Here is a 27,444-nt window from a genome sequence, read left to right on the forward strand (position 1 = left end):
TTTTCCATTATTTTTACATCACTTTGGTAGTAAAGCTTATATGTTGATTATCCATAACACTATTGATGAAGGCAATTAATTGAGTGTACTAGATATTAATTATCCATATAATGTGTATATATATGTTGGTTATCCATATAATGGTATTACTGAAGGAAATTAACAACATATACTATATATTAATTAGAAAAGAAAATTTAATCAATACTTACAATATTTTGGTAATCAAATTGCCATCAGGGAACAATGAACAAATTGATATGTAATTGATACCTAGGATGAGTATGGCTAAAGCAGAAACAATTAAGTATACATCATATCAGATAACAGCAAAAGGGAACAGGAAATAGATCTCCTCAGGGAAGTATTCCTAAAGAATAGTTATAATCTTAAATTATCAGTAACATTTTACAAAATCCACCAAATGTTTTGGCACATGTTTCCAAACATGTGAACTATGTTTGGAAACATGGATACAAACATGTACATAGAAAACATCACAGATAAAATTGCTGATATTTTAATGTGGTACAACTTAAAAAGTTGCCTTCATGCCAATGAAAAAAGTCATCTCATTCACCCCTTAAGAGACCAGATGTATGTAAAGTATTTTGTGTGTGCAGTATCTGTTACATTAGACAGATGGGTTGTTCAGGAGAGACTCATATGAAAGAGCATAGATCTGGCCTAGCTTTTCATACTACAGGTGAAAAGTATCAGATACATTTGCAACTCATATGAATGCCATATGTTGTATTCAACAGCTATGTTTGCAAATTCAAAGAAGCTGTTGAAATGACATGTCCAACACAGTGCATCAAAAATTAAGGCTTTATTTTAAACTGACTGTGATCAGCATACATAAGACCTGAGAAGCTGGGAACTAGGTTATGATATTACATTGTGCAGCTCGATAGTGAGCCACATGTTTGAAATCTGAGCATGGTGTGTGTGTGTCATCAATTTAATGACACTCTTATCTGTGGCAGTTTATTTTGGAGCAATCTGTTAACGTAAGTTTTTCATATTAAAATATTTTGTTCTTGAAGAGTATGGAAACATGAATCACAATGAAACAACATGTTTCATTGTGATTCATACTGTAAATAATAAGGCAAGTTTCATCCACTTTTTTGTTTTAAGTTTTTCCTTACAACTTTCCTTCTTTTATGAAAATTACAAAAACACAGGAAATTTGAAAGAAACTGACACACAAGGGTGTACCCAAAAATAACTAGAATTATTTATTTTTTTTAAATTTATTAAAATTTATAAAATCATATTCTTACCTCCTTAAAAGTACTTTCCATGTGAATCAATGCACTTGTCCCAACGTTTTTTTTTTTCACTTCTGGAAACTGTTCTGGAATTGTTCAACTGGAATACTTTTTATGGCCTCCTCCAACAACTTTTCTTTCACTTCATCCACATCAATGAATCACTGCCCTTTTATGGTTTTCTTTATCCATGGGAATAAAAAAAAAGTCACATGAAGAGTGATCGGGCAAGTAGGGAGGATGGGGAACAACGGCCCTGTTGGACAGATGAGGCCACGTGGGCTGGGGCATTGTCATGGTGCAGTAACCAGTCTCTGCTACTCCACATTTCTGGCTATTTTCATTGCACACTATTATGCAGTCTTCTCAAAATGTTGAGATAAAAATGTTGGTTCACTAGTCAGCCATCACAAAAATCGCCAAACTTGCTTGTAACATCTAACAAAAAAGTAGCCAGTTCACACAGGATGATGCCACTTGCCAGACTGCTGCAAAAAACTGCACATTCAAGATTCAAGCGGCATCATCCATAACCTGAAAATGTGCACGTGCCAAGTTCAGATTCTAGTTATTTTTGGGTACCCCCTTATAGTTTTAAGGTTGAGATTTAGTGTATGACTTGCAACTTCCCATGTGTATAGGGTTTCGAGTGCTTTAAGTATTTAAGTAGAACAAAAAATAGTTTAAAAAGACTGAAAACTGCTAATTTTCAAAATATATGTAGATGTTGTTGCTCTACTGCATAGGCTATCTGCTAAAGGTTAAGCACAAGACAGGTATTATTATTATTACTATTACTTGATACCTCCAGGGAGTCCAAAGACTCATCGAGGGAGGTCACCTGCTCTACAACTCCATCTCCACCACTCAATCCACCAAATAACTGCAACTACACCAATGCCATCTACTGCCAATCACTACCACTAGTATTTCCACAGACAATCACAAACATCCATGTCCGTAGTGGAATTTGAACCCACAGCCTTTTGGCTGGAGAGCAGACACTCTAACCACTCGGCCAACCAGGCTGGCATTTTGACTCATTCCGCCACCAAAATGGTAATCGATTTCTGGTGTGAAATTGAGTTTGTTGATTTCCCATCAGTGTTCTAATTGTCCCAGAAATGTACTCCAGGGATTTCAGATACGTGTTCTGTGATGTCTTTGCAGAATGTTTTCACATGATCATTATCACATTTATTATTATCAACAGACCTCCATGGAGTCAAGAGACTCATCATGAGAGGGCCCACTTTCACATGCACAGCTCATCGTACCTCAACTTAAATGCATTCACTGTCTCTGCACTCACTACACTCTCAGGCCATGCATTCCAATCACCCACCACTCTCCTTGCAAAAAATCTACTCTTCACCCCATTACTCACAATATCCGATTGATACTCAACTAGTCCATGAAGCAAAGTCAACACAAATTGTCCAAGTATAATTTTTGTCATTCATTTTTGCAGTTGCTATGACAAAGAATGCTAAAATGAACTAGGAAAAGCATCTCCATCATAATACCAATAAACAGGTTCACACCCATCCTTGTCAGTAGTCTTCCCAGTCAATTGGCATTATCCTGCTGCTACATATTCTGCAAAAGTGGTTCTCTTCGTGTCAAGTCCAAGAGTCTGTCTCCTCTCACAGCATGTCCCCACTCTGTCCTTCCATGTGACCATAAGTTAATATTCAATGAATCATATAAACATTGACAATGACACCGCAGTAAAAACAAATCTCCCTCAAAAATAATCCCAACAAAAAAGAGACAAACCAAGCACAAACATACAATCATGCCAGAATCTCCACAATAAAAACTCACTTTCACATCCACTTTACTAGCATCTTTGGCATAAATGCCAACATAAGTGTTTCTCTGATTCACTTAGTAACAGACTAGGTCATGGTGCATGTTGACAGAAACTCAAACTGCTGCTACATCCAGTTTGTCCAACTTCAGTGCTCAAATTACACACTTCAATATTCCGCTTATCACAAGGGTGCACTTGTGCGTTTTGTGAAATCTGACATTGCTTGCCCAGAGAATGACTAAAATCACCTGCTTTTAGTCATTCACTAAATGAGGCAAGGAAATCACCTGATTTCCTTGCCTCATTTAATAACATTCATCTGCTGCATTTTGCCAGTCTCCAAATTCCAAGAACCACTTTAGCATCTTCACATTCCCCTCCACGAAGCTACCTTAACATCTAACAATTCTAACTAGCTCCAATTTTCCAACACCACTGAACAAGCTTGACGAGATACAGAAGCCTTGCTATAAGCAATGACCAAACACAAATCATACATCTACCCACCCAAATTCCTGATAGCCCTCCTTACTCTTCCAATACTCTTGATCTCTTTTTAGCCAATTCTTCCAAATACACTGTAGAAGTTGCCTCTCCTCTTGACAACTCAGATCACAATCTTGTTCAGATCTTCTCCTCTCTTGCAGAATGCTCGTCTTCCAACCTCATGTCCTTTGGTGCTACAAAGGTCTCAAGTGGGATAACCTCCAGAATTTCTGCTCTTATTTTCCATGGTTTGACTGCTGCTTCTGCTCCTCTGATCAATACGCCTGCTTTGACTGAGTTGCAGAAATTATCCTCACTGGCATTGTCCACTTTCCTTGCCTTGGTTCAGCAGAAAGTATATACCAAAGCAGTTGAATTACAAAACTCATCTTACTGCAGTTGACTTGCAACATGAACCAGCTTCACACTTAGCCTATGCCAAAAGACACTATAAGGCCAACAGGCAGAAAACTTGCCTCCTATCCCAGAATGGACATTTGTACTCTTCTGTACTATAAACTTCTGCTCACCTGTAGACTTTGCTCTCATCTAGATGACATCATTCTTCTCTCCGACTCCTGCATATATGGCCAAGACTAATCACCCATACCAGAATCTGTACAAAATATGTCTCCTGTGCTTTTTCTGCCAAAAGACATCATAAGAATACTAAATAACTTGGACACTACAAGTCTTCTGGTCCTGATGGCATCTCTCCAATCATACTCACACTTCAGAGCTGACACCTGTCCTGTATCATTTCTACAGTCTTTTATACTTAGCTATACTTATCCCAATGCATGGAAGTAATCATGTATCCAGCCTATTCCAAAAAAGGGAAATAGAAGTGTACCATTGAACTATCAGCCAATTACTGTCACCTCAATCCTCTCCAAAAGAATGAAAATAGTGATCAATAGTCAACTTCCCCACTGCCTAGAGTAGGGTTTTTCAAACTGCAAGTCATGATCCATTAGTCAGTCATGAAGTGATGTTTGCAAGTCGTGACCAGTATTTTTTTTTAATGAAATAGAATAGAAAATATCACAGCATATCTCAAATTTAGCAGCTTTAACACGTTCACACCAGGTGGTATCACATCCTGTTTTACTTCAAGCAGGAAATTGCTTTATGTTATATTATGTCCTTTCTGTGTGAACCAGGGGAATTTTTACAAAGTATTAAACATATTTAGCATTCTAGTTTGAATGTTTTTGATTAAATTTTATTTGTAAAATTAGTATTGGTGAATGATAGAAAGTCTTGAATTCTGATTTTTCAAGTTACATACAGGGCTAGCTGCAGACTGGACAAAATATTTTTTAGTTTAAAAAAAAAAAAAAAAAACTTCTCCAACCATGGTATAACACTATTAATCATTTTGTGCAACTCCTTTTTTTATTATTTTTTATTTTTTTTATGATACTGGGACATATCATTAAAATGGAGGATCTTGGCCAAGTAAATTTTTTGCTTGAATGGTGTTCTACAAAATTTGTTGAGCTCTCTATATATGATCAGATATGATCACATGTTTTCTGCAACTGAAATTTTGAAACACGTTGTCAGGACAATGTATTTATTTAGATACTATGTTTAACATTATAGCAAAACTTTGTGGGTGGGGGGGGATTGGGGAGAAGAGGCAAAGATTTTTAAGGATTTTTTTTTTTTTTCCTTTAAAGGTGACATGGTGGTTTGGAGCTTGCTCTACCTTTATCACAGTTGCTCTAGTATTGTACTACTTTTGGGTATCATTTCTTGGTCTTTTGGCTGAAGATCAAGGCATAGTGTATGTGTGTTTTTGATTCAATTGTTTCAATGTCCACAGCTAACCTCTTAGTCTACATAACCTACCATGGATGCCACAGAAAGATTCAGAGAAACATGTTGTTCTTGACATTTCCAGAGCTTTTTATCAACTCTGGCTTCAAGACCTGCCAAACAAATTGCCATGTGTTGGTTTACCTGCCATCGTCTGTAATCAGATAGCCAGCCAGCTTTCTCTCTGGTCCTTAGCTTGCATAAGGGTGAGTGGTTCTCGCCATTTGAGCTTCGCTACCAATGCAGTGGTGCTTAAGGGCTTTGTTCTTTTACCTATCCTCTTTCTCCTGTACATAAATGGCCTGTTCTTGATTGATACTAATACCATTCACAGCTTTGTTGATAATAATACTCTCCATTTATTCTGCTCATTTGATTAACCATTCAGTGCTCAGACATCCCAAGCTTCATGATCATTTTCTCCCACTGCTTTCAACATTGATCTACATGCTATCCTTTAAAGTGTAATAAATAAATGATGATGCATTAATGGATGTTAAAAACTGCAATCATAGGAAAAGTTGTAAACCTATAAAGTTACATTTGACTAAAGGTTAGATAGCCACTTCAAGACTCCAATAAACAGGATCTCATACCAGTCAATGAAATTCATCTGCCACCTATGAACATCAACAGATATCCATACCCAAACTGAAAATCCAAACCTATAGCCTCTTAAAGAGCAGATATGCTGTCACTTGACAGCAAGTATAGGAGAGGAAAATAACATCTTTTTGAGGTTCCGTCATTGTCAACCAGGATATCTCTCAATTATTGAACATATTTTTTATCCAAACTTACAGAAGTGCTATTGCTGATCATGAAAATTGGGCATCATTTTTGATTATCATAGTTTTAGTTTTCTTGTGCTGTAGGGTGAAATAAGAACTAGATACTCTTGTATAATATTACTCATAATTCTTTTATAATACTTCAAAAAAAAGCAATGTTCATTATGTTTTTAATCTTGACAAATGTGGGGATATATATATAATATAGTGTTAGATCAATACCATGTCTTGGAATTGATCTAACCTATTAGATCAGATGAAAAATGAGATGGGGAGGGGAGATTTTGAATGTTGTATTATATATTTCATATAGTGTGTGTGTCTATATATATTTATTTATTTTATTTTATTTTTTTCCAGGGATTTCTCCGTCCATTTTTAATGGGTTGGATTGCCCAGTTTCTACTTCGCCTTTTTTCATTCCAGAAGAAATTGTTTTCCAACCCAAGTTTCTTTTTCAAGATAGTAACCTCAAAACGAGGGTTTCAACTTGGATTCTTCATGGGTGGTTTTGCTGGTGTCTTTCGGGTAACCATTTTAAATTCTTTTAAAAAGTTATTATATTCTGATTTTATTAAATGGTGTGTAATTATTTTTTTGTTAGCTCATCAAAAATTATATTAATTTTTTTTTGTAAGTTTGCTTTATAACATTAACTGCTTTTTAATTCCTTTTCTTTTCTTATCATATGCCTAGGATGTTATATTTAATTGTTGATATTCCTACCATAATTTGGCTCTTTGAACAGTTTTTTGATAATATAGTAGTGCATGAATAATTTTGCAGTAATTTAGAGTGGCAAAGTTTATTTTAATTCAGCAGTTGAAACTTACAAGATATAATTGAAGAGCACAAATTATTTTTGTGAATAAAAAATTAATTACCTACCTGATTCTTGTATTTCTTGACTCACTTCCTTATATCTGTTCTAATAATAGTTTGTTTTCCAACATGAGAGGAAATGTTTGTTATGTATTAAATCACATTGTGAATTATTATTGTAATCTATGTAATAAAATCAAAAAGAAAATATAGAATATGTGTGGATTAGAAATCAGTGGTCGAAATAACAAAATTCAAAAATCAAAAAAATGATTAAAAAACAATAAACCTGAACTAAAAACTGGAATTGTTCTTGGTTAGCCATTTCTTTAATGATGGATATGGTCATTAAACCATTTGAGAATGTCTTCCCTTACCCCATTGTCAGAAAATTCATAAAGAAAGGAGTTTCAGGTACAGTACTTTTAATTAGTCAAAACTTCAGCAAATATTTTACATTTTTTAAAATATCAAAATATTTATTGGTATTGGTTGATATCTGTTTATGTGGCGGTGTACCCTGAGAACCAAATTTATCATCATCAATTCCTGACATGCACTCTCATGGGATGTACAGGGTGCTATTACAATACTACATGAAAAGTTAACATTTTTACTAACTTTCTATCAACAATTTTCCTCTAAATTTAGGGAGAGGAAGATGCGTGTAGCAATAAGGGAATGGAATTTCTAGAATTCTTGAGAGACAAATGTCTTAGGCAACATGTAACAGAGGGAACAAGAGTTTTGGATTTGGTTATAGCATCAGAAGAGTTGATAATAACTGAGATGACATCTCTCCCACCAGTTGGAGAGAGTGACCATATCGTTTTGACTTGGAAAATGAATAGACATGCAGGCGTATCAAAGAGACGGGAACGTATGTGGAATTATAAAGCAGGTGATTATAATAGTCTTAGACGTCAACTTGGTGAAGTTTCGTGGAGGGAGGAATTGGAAGGCCGGGATATCATTAGTGCTTGGGAAATTGTGAAGGAATATTTGTTAGCAGCAATGGCAAGCTGTATTCCACGAGTGAAGAAGAAGACACAATTTGGAGTAAAGTGGATGACAAATAATATTAAACGGGAACTGCATGCGAAAAAGAGGCTATGGAAGAGATATAAGGAGACAGGTGAAGAGAAGATGCATGAAGAATATAAGAGACAGGCCAGGAGAGTGACTAGTATGGTAAGGAAGACAAAACTGGAATATGAGAAAAGATTGGCCCTTAGATCCAAGGAAAATCCTGTGGAATTTTTTAGCTATGTGGCCAGTAGGAGGAGAAATGACTGTTGAAGAATGACATTGTGGGATTAAAAAAGTGACTGATGCTGAGGACATAGTGGAATTGTTCAATGAACACTTTATTGGAGTATTTCATCCTGGAGGAATCAATTTTAATACTAGAGGGATAGGGCAGATTCAAGGTTTAGAGGTGCAGGAGGAAAGTGTGTTCCACATACTGAGTACTCTGGATGTTAGTAAAGCTATGGGATTGGATGGTATTTCACCATGAGTTTTGAGAGAATATGCTAAGGAACTGACAGTGCCTTTGACCTGTCTTTTCAATGAAAGTCTGGATGCGAGAAAGGTGCCCATGGAATGGAAGGAAGGTAAGATAGTGCCATTGCATAAGGGCGGTAGCAGATTGGAAGTGTCTAATTATAGGCCAGTTTGTGTGTCATCAGTAGTTAGTAAGATCTTGGAGAAAGTAGTGAGGCATTGGGCAGATGAGGATAATGTTATCTGTGAGAGTCAACATGGATTTGCGAAGGGGCGCTCTTGTTTTAGCAATATGCTAGCCTTTTATAATAAAGTTACAAGAGCATTAGATGAGGGAAAGGCATATACTACCATTTTCCTAGACTTAGCAAAGGCATTTGACAGGGTGCCACATGATAAGCTGATATTCAAGTTGCAGCACATGAGTCTGGATGTCAGATAGGTCAACTGGATTCAGGATTGGCTGTCCAATAGGTATCAGAGAGTTGTGTATGGTGGAGCAGCATCAAAGTGGCAGACGGTTACAAGTGGTGTTCCACAGGGCTAAGTGCTGGGACCTATATTGTTTAACCTTTATATCAATGACATTGTCCGTGGATTGCAAGGGGATATTCAGTTGTTTGCGGATGATGCGAAGCTGGGAAGGGTTATTAGTAATAGTGCAGATGTGGTAGCCCTGCAAGAGGATTTGAATAAGCTAGACAGATGGGCAAATGAATGGCGGGTGTCACTTTAATGCAGCAAAATGTAAGGTATTGAGGTTTGGGGCACATCGATGGGACGCTGCATACTGTATGGGAGGAGTTAAACTGGAGGAAGTAGAGGAGACAAGAGATCTGAGGTTGATGATTGATAGAAAATGAAATTTAGAGGACATATTGGAAAGGTAGTGAAGGTAACACAGAGGATTGCTGCAATAATGAGAAGGACACTGACCTGGAGAGATAAAATGGTTATCATTCCATTGTATAAGACTCTGATCAGACCACACTTAGACTATTGTTCTCAGATCTGGTCCCCAGGATTTGAAGGGGATAAATTAACTGTGGAAAGGGTACAAAGGCAGATAACAAAGATGGTGTCAGGACTGTATAATGTTAGTTATGATGATCGGCTGAGAGAATGTGGACTGCAGAGTTTGATGGATAGAAGAAGGAGAGGCGATATGATAGAGACTTTTAAACTGCTGAGAGGTAGTTACAGGGTTGACACTGGGGAGTTCCTTCGCTTGGTTGAACAGCAGGAAGGGGTCATGACAAGGGGCCATCCCTGGAAGTTATGAAAGGTTATGTGAGAAAGAGGGTGAGGAGTGGTTTCTTTGCATGGAGGTTGGTTGAACCATGGAATGCATTGTCTGATGGAGTGGTGAGATCGAAAGGTCAATGCTTTTAAGGAGTGGTATGATAGACTTTGTGTTTCCTAGGAATGACCTCCCACAATAAGTCTTGATAGACTTGTGTTTGTTAGAAAGGACCTCCCATGATGAGTCTTTTGACTCCATGGAGGCCTGAATAATAATAATAATAATAATAATAATAATTAGTCTTATCTGCCAGGACTTTGATATTGTCCCGTCAGCTCTTATAGTTTGGTTTTCTACATCACCTGAAATTAGCTCTTCCCATATATATACTTAACAATATCAGATTCTTTTCTAATATCTTCATTTTTAATATGATTCTGTCATTGATGCCATATGTGCATTCCCCTAATTTTTCTCAGAACTCTCATATATGCTGTCCAGTCTTCAATTAACTGTTTTCTTGTAAAGCTCTTCAGTCCATAAGTTAAAACTGGATTGAACATTCTCCTGTATACCTATTCAGTGTTCTGAGTAATTTCATTCTTATACCATATAGATTTTATTCATTTGACTCTCAAACATATTAGTTTTGCTAATTCTGTTGTCTATTTCCATATTTAATTTGCCATCTTTACTAAAAACTGCAAGTAAATAGCTGAAATGTTTCACCTGAAATTCCATTCAGAATGCAGTTGAAGTTTTCTGTTTTCATAGTTTAGTCTTTTTGTTGCTGATTTTCATGCCATATTTGTTACAGCAGTTATTAAATTTATTTAAGGAATCCTACAAACATGTACTAGAATTATTTAGAAATATAACATTTGCATAAAATATAGAGCTGAGATCAACATTTACAATTTTGGTACCAGCTTTAATGTCATTTTCCTTCATAATGTGATTCATATAGATGATAAATAACAATAGAGATGATGATACACTCTTCTGTCTCATGCTTGATTTAACACCATCATCTGGTACCTCCTTCAATTCTAACTGCTCACTTAAAACTTAAATATAGACTCTGTATTGCTCAGTACAATGTCCCATTTAAGTTGTAATTCAGCAACTTTGAACAGCTTTATCCTTCACACCATGTCCTTTTCCAGATCTACAAAAAGCTTAAATACAGATCCTCATATATTCTCATGATTTCTCAACTACCTGTCTTAAATACATTCTCTTCCTGACAACTCCTGTTTTTAGCCTGAACCCAGTTTGTTCAAGTTTCTCTTCGAACCATTTTTTTAGCCTCTTCTCAAGTATACATGCTTTGGAAGATGCATCTTCCCTTGCATCCTCCAAACTTGCATCTTCCTTTGGTAGGGAAATTGTGCTATAATCCTCACTTTTATTTCCCTTTTAAGAAATGGATACTATGATAACTTTATTCCTTGAATATTTCCTATCATTTTGTCACTTCTTGTTTCATTTAAGTCCCAAAATAATTACTCCAAACATCTAAGATATGTTTATCTTCAGTTTTCATGTCATCTTTATCATCTTTAATTCCTTTTACAGTACTCTTCCCTCCATTTCCAAGCCTTTTCAATATATTGCCTCTGGAACATTTCACCAACTTCCTAATATTTATCTTCTATATTCTTACACATTTCTTTGCTTTATTTACATTTTTCCCAGCATTCTCTCGGAGTACATATTGACATACTTTGCTAGGAGCGTTTTGATAGTTTCTTCTTTTCTGTGACTTGGGAGTTCTGTTTTTTTTTTTTTCCCTTGCAGACAACTTCAATATTTTCTTCAGTATCTTCCACTGAAGAAAATATTATAAGTCTATAGCTCATCTCTAAAATCTGCTCAGCTTTGATTCTTTTAAAATTTTTCTTACATATTTTTCTTTTCAGTATGATATTCAATTTTTTAGTACACAATAAATGGTGATTGCCTTCATTTCGTATCCCTTGTATGTTCCAGGTACACAACAACTGGGTTGAGCGATTCACAATGGGCGATGGTCAACTGGTCGATAGTCAGGTGGATGACAGAAACTTACAAATTTGATTACATACGATTTGGCAGATTTTTATTTATTTTTTTTAAATATGGTTAAGACTTATGAGGTATGAGTTATGTGTTATTTCCACATAATTGAAAAAAAGACTAAAAATAATCCAGACCTAATGACCTAAGCTTACCTCTGTGAATTTGCCTCTGATATTCTAATTTTAGATAAATTTTTAAAAAAATAATTTTTTTGAAGAATTGATCATTTGAAAAACTTACTTTTGAAGAATTCATTTTCGAAGCGATGGTTAAAAAGAGTGACCCGAAAATGATTTAGAAATGAAAAGGTATAATCACATAATATTATAATAAAGAAAAAGTACAGCTTTTTAATTCATCTATTAATATTATTTTGTAATGAACAAACATATTTATGCATGTTACATGACAGCACAGTGGTAAAAAACACTGACAATGCAGTCAGGAATACATATCCATATTTGGATTAGGAAAAAGCCATCAAAAGCCTGAAATGTGGAAAGGCAGCTGGAGTAGATATTCAGCCAAAAATGCTCAAGAATTGAGGTATAAAAGTCTTACAGGGGGCTGCATAGTTCAGAAGGCCTGGACAGAGGGATGAATTCTAGATGACTGGGGGTAGAGCTCACATAGTACCCACATATAAAAATGAAAATAAAACTGAATGTGAGAATTATAAGAGGTATTTCATTACTGAGTGTTCTTGGTAGGATATATGCAAACATACTTGAGAAACAGCTGAGAAAGATTGTGGAAGAGATGCTTGGTGAAGAACAAGCTGGATTCAGGCCAAATAGAGGCTGTCAGGATCAAATTTTCACTTTATGACAGATAGTTCAGAAATCATGGGAATATAACAAGGATCTGAGTTTTCAAAACACTACAGTTATACGGCTTCAATGGGACATTAGATCAAGCAATACTTAGTCGTTATTTGAGTTGTAAGTCAGCAGTTAGAATTGAAGGAAGTACGGGAACGTGTTTAATGTTAAATCTGGTGTCAGACGAGGAGGTACATTATCTCTCTGTTATAATCTATATGGATCACATTATGAAGGAAAGTGGTATTAAATCTAATATTAAAATTGGTGATGTTAATCTCAGTTCTTTTGCTTTATGAGGATGATGTTATACTTCTAAGTAAATCTGCTACAAGTTTGCAAGATTCCCTGACTAAATTGAATAACTGTTGTAATAGATATGGTATGGAGGTCAGCATTAAAAAGACAAAGACAATGAAAATAGGCAGAAACATTGAAAATATCAACTGCATTTTGAATGGAGAACTTATAGAACAAGTAAAACTACTTCATTTCAGCTACTTAGGCATGATTTTTATTGAAGATAGTAAATTAAATATGGAAATAGACAACAGAATCAACAAAGCTGGTATGGTAGGAAGTCAACTGAATAAATTTATATGGAATTAGAGAGAAATTAGCCAAAACACTAAATTAGCTGTATACAAGACAGTGTTCAATTTTAACTTATGGGTCTGAGAGATGAATTAGAAATAAAACACTTGACCAAAAACTAGACCACAGATATGAGAATCCTGAGAAAGATTAGGGGCATGAACAGATGGCAATATCATATTAAAAACAAGGATATTAGGAAAGAATTTGACATTTTAGCATCCAGGAATATGTTAGCAGAGCTAATCTCAGGTGGTCACTTAAAGAGAATGGTAGAGGAAAAACAAGTGTTCTATGACAGGTTGGCAGGAAAAAGACCCAGAGGAAGATCGAGATATAGGTGGAATTGATATGGTAAAAAGTGCCTTAGAAGACAGAAATATAAGATCTGATAATATTGGAGTCAGTGGTGCACCCAGAGGGGGGAACCAAGCCCCCTGCCCCCCCCCCCCCCCCCCAAAAAAAAAAAAGAAAAGAAAAGAAAAAAACTAGAAAATTTTTCCAAAATTCTTTTCCTAATTAATAAATTTTTTTTATTTTATTTATGTTGTGTCGTGTCTTCTATTTTTATACTGCTTATGAATTAGTGATCATTGCAGATGCTCAGTCATAGATCGTATGCGATGCTTAGTGTGTATTCTCAAATTGTCTACTCAACTTATGCTCCCCCCCCCCCCCAAGATTAAACCCTGAGTGCTCTACTTACTGATTGGAGTCTTGACAGGTAACAGACTGATTTGGAGGAAAATTGTAGATAGGAAGTTAGTAATGATGTAAATTTTTCATGTAGTACTGTCATATCCTGTACACCCTTTGAGGGTATATACCAGGAATTTGATTATGATGATGATTATAGTTATATGCAATACCACGTAAATATTCTGTTATATTTTCCCTATCACAATTTATAACTTTTTTCAAAATATATTTTTCATCATAAGGTCAGCTTCATCGTAATGTCTATGTTTGTGCTGATGTTGAAAATCTGCTACAGCTCTTTCATAATCAACATCATATGTTTTTTGAATTTTTTTCTAGTCCATTTATAAAAATCCATCAATTTGGATGAATTGTGCTGCTGCCAAAGCTCAATTGCAATTTTCGATGACAGGCTTCCGCAAAATTAATAAGCCGTGGTTCTATTATTCCTTAGACGACCTGTGTATGTGTTCGTAAACCATTCTAAAATTGGTTCAAATTCATATGATAAATGATTGTCGAGTTCAGAAATAACATAAATTATATCTTGTTCTGGAATGAAAGCAAGTGAAGTGATCATTTTTTTGAATTTAAAGGGAATTGCACATCAGAATTGTATCTGGTTAAAAGTTTGCATGAAGCTAAATGCTTATGAAGATTTTGTACGAGATGAAAAAAGTAACCATTTATGTTAGCTTACGGAAATACTATACGTAAAGCTTAATGAATGGCAATTTAATAATCAACATTTATATTTTGGGGATCTAGTAATGGCCACATTTCATGCATCATATAAATAATGTTGTGTATGTTTCAAGAATCTTATTAGGTAGTAAACAATATAAAACAGGGGGAAACAGGACCGCCATCCTTTCTAACCAAAATAACAAAAATTTGAGCAAAAGAGGGGGATAAAGTAAAAATGTGCTATCCACAAATAATTCATTCATTCTTTGGCTCCACATTGCATGTCTTTCACCACCAAAAATTAATATTGTCATTATGATATAAACAAAAATATTTATTAACTAGCTGACTCATTTTTTGCATGGGAAATTCAATATAACTTCTATACAATTTCATAATTGCACACAATAAAAATAAACTTAATTAAATGCAAGTTTTTTCAAATTTTATGTTTATACCGTTCTTTTAACTCATTTCTGAAAAAAAAATTATTTAAATTTACCGGGTAATAGATCAATAGAATAGCATGGCATATTTGATCTATTATTTTATTGCCCAGGTGTCTGGCTCCCACTCAGCCATCACCCAGTTGACCGTGTCCCTATATTCCTGTGTCCTAAATCAGCATGAACATACTGTTCACAATAACATAGTCAGGGACACTTCTCTTATTCTTTATGTCTTCTCTCTGTGTGATGACTGTTATGTCCTGAACAGAAATCAAGTAGATACTTAACCATTATTATTAGCTTTGCTTTTTTCTCCATATTTTTCCCCCAACAATTTCTATATGTGTAGTATTCATTTCCCACTGTGCTGTTTAGAAGTCCTACATGGACTAGCTTTTTTTTTTTTAATCAGCTGCCATCTCTAATGACTTGAAAAGCCCTTTCACTTCTTCCTTAGTAGAACCATCTGTTGGATCATAGTCTTTGTCCAACTCCCCATTTTGATGTGTCCGCATAACTCTACTTGATATTGCCTGCAATTCAAAAAAAATTATCTTCATTTGATGTTGAAGACTATAACTACTTCTTCCTTTCCTGGTCATCATTGCCTGAATATAACATCTTGTTAAAATGGTGGATATTATGAGAATTTATTTTAGTAATATAACACCTTGTGGTTGTTATTTAGAAGAATCCTGCCTGTTTTTTGTCTTCTTTGTTTCAGTAATACTAATAATATCAACATAGTACTTCCTGATTCTTGAGCTAGTTCCACTTCTTTTCTGTTGATATGTTTATGGTAGCTATTAGGAATTCTGCTGATGTCAAGTTTGTTCCAGTAGCTGACTTCACTGTTCGTCCTGTTTTCATCATGAAAAGGAGCCTTGTTTAACTGGGCACTGCCTCATCTGGCATGAATTTTCATCTTGTTGTGCCATCATTATCTTTAGGTTTAAGCCAATACAGAATATAATTTGATCAGCTAAACCCCAAATTTCCAGCCCATCCCCATTTCTTCAGTATCCACTTTTATACTTTTAATAGGGTGCACCACAAAGTGAGGATTGGACATTAGGTTCTTTCAACCAGAAGCTCTGGTTGGTTCTCTGCATTAAAAGGCTATTTGGAAGTCTCCAAGTTATCTAGCTCTGATCATTAAGTGACCCACCTGAGTTTATTATAACTGTTATCTCTGTTATTTTAACATACTCTGAGTTTGGGATATGATTTTCTCAGTTTCCATGGGGTGATTTTTTTTTTTTTTTTTTTTTTTTTGCATTTGTTTTTTCCTTTCGGTGGTTGAATGAAAAAGGGAACTTGACAGTTACAGTAAATACGGTACTGTATTTACTGCAACTTACATATTGTAAATACTTTACAATACATAGATCTAATACATAAACTTGCATATATGTGATGTTGCAGTTTGCTGAGTAAGTCCATGCTGCATGGTGGTATTGTAAAATCTCTGTAAAAGTGGTATTGTTTACTTAATCAGTATTTTAAGTTATAGGTTTGAGGTTTATTTGAACATTATGACTATAGTACTACAGTCCTAATCATTAGAACAAAAATTATGGGACCACTCACAACAAGTTTAGGCATAATATAAGGAACAGGTTCTTTTCCAGTCATTTCTGTAGAGTATTCTGGACATGATCAGAAAGGGCAGATTTATCATAGTAGTTATAATATTTAATGTGTTTTGCGTTCCTGTTCAAAATAGAAATCGTGTATCCACCTATATATATATATATATATATATATATATATGGCAAGTTACAGGTCCATTGACTATGGTACACTCCAGGACAGATCAGGAGAGGAGTTTCTGAAGATGGCTTTAAGGTTATATTTGTGTAATATTCTGTTTATTTTTTTCTGATAATCCTTTAATATATGGAATGTCTAAGATTTTATTGTAATCTAATTTATTTAGTCTTGTGAAGTCTTGCTGCAATCTTGAAGCATCGCTGATATATAATTCATGTTTAAGCACTTGCTTATCAGAGCAGATATTTATAGCTCTGTTTTTGAATTTGTTAATGAAACCTACACTGGGTCCAAAACCTAAGGATGGTTATTTCTGAAGATATCAACTAGTTCATTAGGTTCATTGAATAACTAGGTTCAATGATTTCAACTAGAAAGTGGGTACACATTCAAATTTTCGAATCACGCACAAAGGGGGTCATGTGGTATCACTCAACAGAAAAAAAAGCAAAAGGCTACACTAAGTGAATTGTGTTTGAAAAAAGCTCTTTTGTGAAGGAATAAAATTACAAACTTGGATGTCTTGTAATGTCTCAAAGACATCATCTAGATGATTTCATACAGGGAAGAATTATTGGAAAGCTTGAAGGCTACAGAATTACTGATATTGCCAGAGGGTTTGTAATCCCACATATCATTGTATTATACAGGCACTGGGCAGCATTCCATTTCAAACCAATGGAATGTGTTCTGGACATTTGCTCTGGACTGATTGACACATCATAGCAGGTCAGCTTAGAAGTCAGCTCCATTCAAGCATTGAATTTTTGCACAGGTATGTGGATATCTTGACAAACTATGCAAGACGTTTGCAAAAGTAGGCCTACATGCCTGAAGGCCTGTAGTCTGCATCCCTTTATCCACAGCTCATCGCAGAGCATGTTTTCAGTGGTTTTACATCCGTTAAAATTGGACAAGACACCAATGTGCTAATGTACTCTTTACAGATAGTCATTTTACTTTTCCTCCAGTTCTAGACAATACTTGATCTGGTGTGAAAGTGGTGCTGCTTACTATCACAAGATGTTCTTGAAAAGGATAGATATGGCATTGCTGGGGTCATGGTGTGGGGAGGCATTATGCTTAATGGATGCATCAAGCTACAAGTGGTGGGAAAAGGGACTATGTCTGGTGAACAGTACTGCAACAAAATTCTTCAGTATCATGTTCAGTTGTTCCATGGTGCTGTAGGTGAAGAATTCATTGTTATGGATGACAATGCTACATCACATCATACATGAACAACGGAAATACTTCTGGAGCGTGAGGATATAACCCTAGAATCGAGTGGCCAGCACGCTCCTCAGCAGATCTCATTCCCATGGAATATGTCTGGAACACAATAGGGAGATGCATTGCTGCTCAAAATTCACCTCCAGAAAACAAACAAGTGCCTGTCCTTACTCTGAAGGAGAAGTGGGCCAGTTTGACTCTAGAACTCCTGAATCAATTGGTGCCAAGCATGGTACAACATTGTGAGCGCTGCATTGCAGTGTGGGGTGGACATATTCCATACTGAAATGTCTTTCTGCATAATTTTCTGTAAACATGTACATTAATTCCTTAAACTATGTCCTTAGGTAACTTGTAATTTGTACAAAATTTATAACACATTTTTTTTTTTGTGTAATATAATTTATTAGTATGCTTGCAATAACTTTATGTTCATATTTGGCTGTAGTGATGAAAATATTTTCATATACAGGAAAATGTAGTTCTTCCTTAGCTTTTGGACACCAATATAGTTTTTGTATTGGGTGGTTTTTAAGTCAGTATACACATCGGCCAGTGTATATATAGGTGTAGATGAAGAGTAGACTGCCCAAGGAAAACCATGTGACAGTTGTATCTAGAAATGGAAGTGTCTTAATTTTTAATTTCAGTATTGAATTTATGCTTTTGTGTTGTTTATTCAGAGCTGACAAAGGTGTAAAGTTTGGTGGCAGTGGGGCCAGTTAAGGAAAATAACCTCAACTTATCTGAGCCAAACTTTGGATGTAAAGTAAAGGTATCTATAACAAGTTGTTCAAAATCTTCTATAAAAGTTTACTTTAGAAGGAGATAGTGGTGTGTCCATGGCTGTACCTTCTTCTTGCAGGTAAAAAGTATTTTACCGTACAAAATAACCAGAATATAATACCATGGGCTTAAAGTCATATTAGACAGAAATGTGTTCCATGAAAGAAATGTCATTTATTGTTATATTTGCAAAAAGGTAGGATATGTCAAAACCGACTAATAAATCATCTTTGTCAAGTGTGATGTTCTCAATTATAAATTATATATATATGGAAATGACCAGCTGAAGTAATTCTATGTTGTTGTTTTTTTAAATCCTGTTAGTTTGGTTATATTTGACAAGTTAATAGGTTGTTGTCAGCGACTGATTCATTACCTTTATTGGCTTTAATGATTTCACAACTCCTAATTCTGCCTTGGTGAGGTTGCTGGTTACTGTTCTAGCATTATTTAAAATGTTAGAAGTTTCTAATCATATTAATCAGCAATATTGTTTTAGAGAAACTCTATGCTTCTTTCAGTATGATATATAAAATCTAGTTTGTTGACTGCTCTTGTTGCTACTTTAAAGTTTAAGCCTCTATTAAGTAGTTATTTGACCATTATTCAGGGTGTGACTTGAAGGTTATTCATATGACAGTTTCTTGTAAGTGGTTGGTTGCTCTTATTATTACTTTCTGTAATTGGCTGCTCTAGGAGCAGCCAGCCACAAATATTTGAATATCTCAGTGATAACAAGATATTCAGATTGTTTAAATTTGTCTGTTAGCAATTTTTAAGTGTTGTCATTGTGTCATCCTGAGAATTTTAGCTATAAGGTTTGCTTTGTTTCCGGAATGAATTTAGCCAAATTATCAATAATCCTCTTGAGGACATCTCAAATATAAAATTTTTAGTAATTGTTGAGTTCTGATTTTAAATCTAGAACTTAATTTTGGGCAGTGCTAAGTTTTTATGAGTAACTTGAATTTGCTGTCTGAGTATTGCTTTCTGAGTATGAGCATAAATAAGGAATGCTATAGCCAAGGTAAACTTTTTTATAGTTTGATACGTGATGTGTCTCTGTCCTTTTAAAAATGTCAGCTAATTAATAAAAAAATATCTTTAGCTTTACATAGTTATTACAACAGTTGTGGGTAAAATCTCCAAGGATTATGAAAATTATTTATCCTAGAGACTACTGCTGTGTTACAAGTAATAACTTTAATTTTCCAACATTTAAATTAAGGTCATCATCATCATCATCATCTGCAGTACACATGCATGCATATATATACACATATGTACAGAGAAACAATTTACATTACAGTTTAAACGGTATGCCCAAGTATCACTAATTTTGTTGTCAACTGTTACTCTGCTGGTCATTCAGTGGGTCCCAGTCATTGACATAACTCTTTTTTATTTTCCACCAGAGGTCAGGCCAGTAAGGTAAATGGTTGACTAAAATTAGTGATACTTAGGCGTACTATTTGAATTGTAATGTAATTGTTTCTCTCTGTGTGTGTGTGTGTGTAAAAGTTTGGGGGGCGGGGATCTTATCTAAGGCACCACCTTGATAATATACACTCAGCAAAGACTGAGAATGAAATAACCTTGAGAACAAGGAAAGTCATGCATAGAGAATTCTCTTTCGTGCTCTTAGTGGTGATTTTGTCTAATTATTGCTGATGGGAAGACAGCACGATGCACCAAGATTTGTTTAGAATCACGCTATCAGTTCTATCATAGTTAACTACGTTCTGTAGAACTTGAGCCACCTCCAAGGACAGTCTCAGTGATTTAAAATTGAGATTTTTGTAGTAGCCTGGCTTTCTTCCATCTGATGAAATGGTCTTCATCAAATGGAAGAAAGTACCAACTGTACTTTATTTTTTCTCACCAAGGTAGGTGGTCTCTTCTGTCTATCTAAAATACTGGGTCCATATTGACAGGGGATACTCTACATACCTGAGGAAAGAAGATTCTGGCTTTGATTTGTCTTAGATGGAAATTTTGTTCATAGAGGTATGTAGGCTGTTCTAATTCTGTGTTGTTTTTAGGAGTCCAGTGCAATTGTTTTACCTTTGATGTTGGATAGAGATATTGTATGTGTGTGTGGATGGGGGGTCTGGTTTGAATGGGGGGGACAGTGTTAGAAATTTGGCAAGAATTTTTCTATTATATCTGCTTTTTTTTTAAATGATGTTAAGTAGAGTTTGTTCAAGGAATTGCTGGTCCAGTGTGGATAAATCTTTGCACATCGTCCAAATTAAAAATTTGTCGAAAAATTAAGTCCAAATTGAAGGTTTTTTTAATTTGCACACACCAAGGCTATGTATGCCACAAACCTGTAGCTTGATTGTGCCTCATTATGAGTGCTATAAATTGTCCCACTTACAAACTTGCTAAACATTAGATATCCAGATTGAACAAAACACTGGCAAGACATCTGTCTCACTTAAAAAAATAAATAAATAAATAAAAAACTGCACTTTGAAACCACTATACAGAATCTTTCATTTGCAGAGAACAATTGCTCAGTGAGGTTTGTTGTGTCTTCCCTTTTTACAAATGTTCCAGTAAATGATGTACCATTTCCACTTTCCAAAATTTCCCTCATAACATTGGTGAACTCTTTCAGTGGTCTTAAATTAGGATGTTTAAACTCTTTAAATAAATTGAGTGTGTAGCAATAAGCTCCATGCTTTCATCTAACATTGCTAAATTCAACTCTGCTCTTGCTCAAAGTATACTTGAGGTATATAGACAGTGTCTGCTACATGGCTCACAGGCTCTTTTATCAGTTCCTCAATAATATCCACCTGTGAATTAATTTTTACTAGTGTAGTGGAAAAAATATGATGTGAAGTGGCATGTAGTTATCTCTCTCTCTCTCTCTCTCTCTCTGTGTGTGTGTGTGTGTGTGTGTGTGTGTGTTGTTGTTGTTGTTGTTGTTGTTGTTTATGGTAGACACATGAGAGAGAGATAAAATTCATTTGCCTACAAAGCAGAGTGAATTTTGTCCTCAAGATGAACACTGCATCTAGGACAACTTCTACTTACATCATTCAAACAAAACTGATACAACAGGAATAGTCTCACTGAACTCCTTAAAAAGAATAACCCTCACTCCTCAATTAACTACATACACATTATGTGGATACTCTACATCAAAGTACAATAGATAGACTGGATATGCTCCTAAAAATAACAACAACGTACAACACATTGCAATCCTCTGAACAAAGTTTCCAATTGTACCCAGTATATTGGTCAGAAAAAACGAACGTTAAAGTACATTTAATTTAGTGTGGGCATCCTAAAAGTGGATCAGCAGAACATGCCTTGGATGAAACCATTTCATCATGTGGAAAAAAGCCAGGCTACTACACAAATCCCAATTTAAATCACAGACTAGAAATGGCTGTAGTTCTACAGAACCTGATTAACTGCAAGAAAGCTAATAGTATGATCTATTAGTTTTCTTGCAGTCCTATGTGTGAGGAAAGTGATTAAAGATTATTTTCTTATTTTCTTCATTTATTATTTATATTTAGTAATCGTTTCATCATCTGTTCTTCCAACTAAAATTTAATCAAGATGTTGCTCTGGCTGCTCATCTCCACATTCTTAAGAGTAGTTTTTTTTTTATCCCTCAAATTCATATAACCAAATTTGTAAAACAGCAGTGCACTTGTCTCATCTCACGTTATACAATGAAACAATTATTGTGCATTATGATTCTCATAATGATGTGTTATTTACCCTCTGGTTTCAAAATCTGAGTTCCAATTTGGGATATGAGAAATAATGCAAGTATAAGGGTTTCCTACTGAAGGTGTATAAAGGCGATAGGATTTTCCATTATTCAAAACAGCAAAAATTATTCATGTAATGAAATGTTGGTCTCATTACTTTGCTTTGCACTCCTTGTCTCTGTGATCTCTTTATTAATCTGTTATTACTACTGTTATATTCTGAAACTCCACTTCCTCAAATTAAAGTGAGATCTGTTCTTCAGATTTCATTTGTACTTTTAGTAGTTAGACGTATTGTATGAGGGAGCATATGGAAGAACTCTTGTATTGCTGCCAGGGCTGATGTGGAAGATATGCATCAGCAGATGAGCAACAGTGATTGCTAGTCAAGTAATTATTATGGGGAACTTCAACTTGGAAGTAGGAAAGATTACATGGCAGGAAGAAAATGTAATTTTTACATGTACTGATAGATAAGTACTTGAAGCAGAATGTGATGGGAAGGGACTGGGTACATGACATAACCTGTTTGATCTGGTTATAGGATCGGAAGACCTATCTCTAAGTTTGGCTCCATTGCCTCCAATTTGAGAAAAGGGATTATGTGGCCTTGACTTAGGAGGTAGTAAAACATGTGGAAATTCCAGTTAAAAGGGAGTAAGTATATGTGTAACTGGAAGAAAGCAGGTGGTTATGATACAGCTTAAATCAGGACAATGGCATAAACATCTGCAAGAGAAGGATGTTCAGTGCATTGGGATATTCAAGGGGTATCTAGAAGAAGCAATATTGCACTGTATACTGGAAGGTCAGAAGGGTAAATCAGGTAGGAGTTGGATGGATGAGTAATATCATTAAGCAAGAGCTTCAAAAAAAGATGTTGTAGAGGGTATGTAAGGAAAAAGGTGACCAACTAACTCATGAACAGTACAAGAAACAGGCAAGAAAGATGACCAGCATGGTTAGGAAGGCAAAATCAGATTATGAGAAATTAGCCAAGCAAGCCAAAGAAAATCTCAGAGTTTTTTGTATGTGGCAAGTAGAAGAAAGAACGACTATGGAAGGATAACTTTAATGAGTGCAGATGGTAGAGAGGTAACAGAGGTAGATGAAATTGTTGTACTGAGTGACCATTTTACAAGGGTATATCATCCAAGTGAAGATATTGTTATGGCAGAGGTGACAGGGACCAATGAGAGAACAGAGGTTGATGAATTGGAGGTACTTAGAATATTGCAGAATCTGAATGCAAATACAGCTGTGGAATTGGATGGGATATCAGCCACATTTTAAGAGAATGCCTTTGAGACTGTTTAAATCTCATCTATGGCAAAATTCCAAGAGAGTCGTTGAAGGACAAAATAATTCCTTTGGATAAAGGAGGATCTAAATCTGTGGTAGCAAATGATAGACCAATCAATATATTAGTAGTGGTGGTAAAAGTACAGGAAAAGTTGGTCAAAAAGAGAATTCAGGAAGGAGTGAATAAGAATATGATACGCTGAGAGACAGCATGGCTTTGTGAAGGGTCGATAATGCTCTAGTAATCTACTTTTTATAATAGTGGCAGCTGAGTTGGATAAAGTGAATGGCTGCATGATGATACTGTTGGATATTGCAGAGGCATTTAACAGGATACCACGTGGAACTCTGTTATGTAAACTACAACTAATAGGGATGAATATGAAACTAGTGATATGGATAAAAGGGTGGCTGATTGGACAGATACCAAAAAGTAGTATATGGAAGAACAGAAACCAGGAAAAGGCAGGTGACTAGTGATGTGCCACAGAGCTCTGTGCATGGACCATTGCTGTTTAATTTGTACATAAATGATATAGGAAATAATTTGAAGGGAGATATATTCAGTTGTTTGCTGATGATGCTAAGTTAGGTATGGTAATGTACAGAGCCTGCAAGATAATTTAATTAAATAGGCTGACACTATGAGCAAAACATAATGGATGTCAATTTAATGTGGAAAAGCTAAAGTTATGCATTTTGGGATACAAAGATTACAAACTGTGTACCACATTGAGGGAACTGTACTCCAGGAAATTAGTAAAGCCATGGATTTGGTTGTAATCGTAGATAGACAGCTGAAGTTTAGAGGGCAATATCACTAAAGTAGCCAGGGTACCTCACAGATTACTTGGTTATTAAAGAACATGCTAACAAGCAGAGATAAGGAGTTATCATTCCTCTTTATAAAACTTTTATATGACCAGATGTGGTCATATCAAGGTTTTATAAAGAGATTACTATGTTCAGGTCTGGTCACCTGGGTTTCTTGGTAGTGAAGTGGTGGAAAGAATACAGAGGTGAGTGACCAAGATGGTGAAAAAAAAAAAAAAAAAAAAAAAAATATGTTAGCTTTACCAATTAATTTGTTTCTAAGTAATATCAACAACTGAAAGTCTGTCCAACCTGCTGTTTCTCTAAGTTTCTCAATATACGTAAAATAAGATAACACATCATCAGAGTCTTCTCCTGAAAATTGGGGAATTACTTGTTGGGGATTCAAACTTCTAAAAAATTCACTGTTTTCCATCTCTGAATTTGAAGTAACAGCCATTGTGATAAATGGAGTATTAATTCAAATAATATAATCCTTTAATTAAAAAAAAACTTTATCTTTGCCTGATTTCTGATTACAACCAGTTCATTGTGATCTATTCAATTTACCTTCTAAATTTTCAGGCAGCAATTCCACAATTATTATTACCAAGTTAAATTAAATCTGTTAATTTACAGCTGTTAAATTACTTTCTATAAATTAAATCACATCCTGTCGACTGCGCCATTTGTCGTGACGTTCTATTTTCATGTTGTGTTCGAATCCGCCATCTTGTTACAAGTCACTTTCATAAAATAAAACACAACTAATTGTAAATTGATCACTTATCCAAGGGTAGAGAAATTTCTATTATACTGCACCACTCTATCCTTAGATAAGTCTATATGAAATAGTAGGATCAATTTAAAGTTAGTTAGCAGTCTTTTCATTCATTCAGGCCAAAGTATTCATTTTCTTTTTTGTATTCCCGCTAGATTCGAATTTTTGTGAACGGTGCAGTAAAAAGAAATTCAGGCAATTACAATAGTTAGATTAACAAATGAAGCATTTAATATAGGTCATATAACACATACATAAATTTTACTTCTAATTCTTAATAGTAGTAACAAGTCAAACATTAAGTCAAGTTAATCACATTAGCACAATCTTCCAAGTCTTCACATGCACTTTCTCAGCTTCTGGATTACAAAGTTTCCACACTTAAATAAATGTAATAGAACATCCAATCTAATCAGTTTTCACACATTTCTCAGTCATGCTATAAGTTCAAAGTATCACAGGCACTAATAGCTGAAAAATATCTTTCAAACAATTCTTATCTCCAACTCTCAATCACGAAGAGTTTCCACAGTTATAATTAGGTTAAGCATAGCATAATTAACACACAATTCTTCAAGCAATGAAACAATACACTATGATAGACCTCACTGGAAATAGTTCCTAGTACATCAATTATGTTGTGAACAAACTTTTGGAATTTATTTATCTTACTTAAAAAAAAAAACACATCTACAAGACTTATCCACAGTTATAGTTAAAGCACTATCAATCGCACTTCAGAATTCTGGACATCAATTATAGGGTACTTCAACTATCCTTGTTACCACTCATAAACTAATTAAAACACTGTGAGGTTCTTTTTAGGGCAAATCGGAAATAAGCTGCAATACTAGATCAGCTGGGTGTATTTAGAATTCTTCCTTGAATGTTCAGCTCTTTACTTTATCCGATTGTAGCTTTAATTTTCCTTCTATTATTACTGCTGATTTCAATTTCAGCTAACTATAAAATTCGCTATGTTCTTGCTCACTTATAAAAATTATCCACTTAACTCCTACCCTTAAGAACCTTTTATTTACTTCTACTTCTTTATTTTATCACCCTGCTTCCTCTCACTTCCAAGTTTCCGTCCCTACCTCTTTTACCTCCTATATATTTTCTCTTCTTTTTTTAGCCCACGCTCTGTTCCACTCGCGCTCGTTTATTTCACGCGTCTCTATGACAACGGATAAACGTAAATATTCTCGCTAATGTTACATTAGGCTATACTACTACATTGAGTTATTACATAACGTTAAGCTTTCACAAAATAGGAATAATTAGAATATTTGCTTTTCAATAAATGCGTAGTTAAATTGCAAATGTAAGTTCTTACAATATTGACATAACAATAAATAAAATAGCTTAATAATATTTAATACAGAATCTTATTATCATTAACACATTCCTTTGATTAAACAATTAAATATTTGACAAAATTAAGGTAGTTATATGAATATTAAGTTTTAAAATAAGTTATATACATTAAATGATATTTACAAGTCTAGCCTTTGTGATGGAAGATCATGTTGGATTCTGAAGCAAATAATAATTACTCTAATCTCTACATAATCAGAATCCAACACTATGTTCAGGTCTGGTCACCTGGGTTTCTTGGTAGTGAAGTGGTGGAAAGAATTCAGAGGTGAGTGACCAAGATGGTGAGTGATCTGATAAGGATAAATTGAAGGTTTGTGAATTGTAAAAGTTGGTTGATAGGCAAAAAAAAAAAGGGGGGGGGGATATAATAGAAACATTTAAGTTACTTAAAGGATTTTTATAGGATTAATGTAGGGAAATGTTTCAGCACTTGACTAGAGTGAGCAGAACAAGAGGTCCTCTCTGGAAATTGGGTAAGAGTGTTGTCAGCAAGGGCACGAGGACCAGATTTTTTGCTTAGAGAGTAGTAAATGAATGGAATGGGTTGCCTCACTCATTTG

The 27,444-nt window shown here is 34.9% G+C and overlaps 1 protein-coding gene across 2 annotated transcripts in view; it reads left to right on the forward strand.

The window, feature by feature from the left end:
- Positions 1 to 27,444, forward strand: part of LOC150094197 (transmembrane protein 135-like) — a 198,477-nt gene that overhangs the window by 116,775 nt on the left and 54,258 nt on the right. For both annotated transcript variants that reach the window (XR_016550264.1, XM_090412359.1), the window contains exon 9: positions 6,555 to 6,722. Coding sequence is in view for 1 of the 2 variants with exons in the window: in XM_090412359.1 (XP_090268485.1) it covers positions 6,555 to 6,722 (168 nt within the window). In the remaining variant the exon portion in view is untranslated. The remainder of the gene's footprint in view (positions 1 to 6,554; positions 6,723 to 27,444) is intronic.

The sequence above is a fragment of the Typopeltis vanoorti genome, chromosome 22 (assembly GCF_054136105.1).
Source record: "Typopeltis vanoorti isolate ZY-2024b chromosome 22, IOZ_Tvanoo_1.0, whole genome shotgun sequence".
NCBI lineage: Eukaryota > Metazoa > Arthropoda > Arachnida > Uropygi > Thelyphonidae > Typopeltis > Typopeltis vanoorti.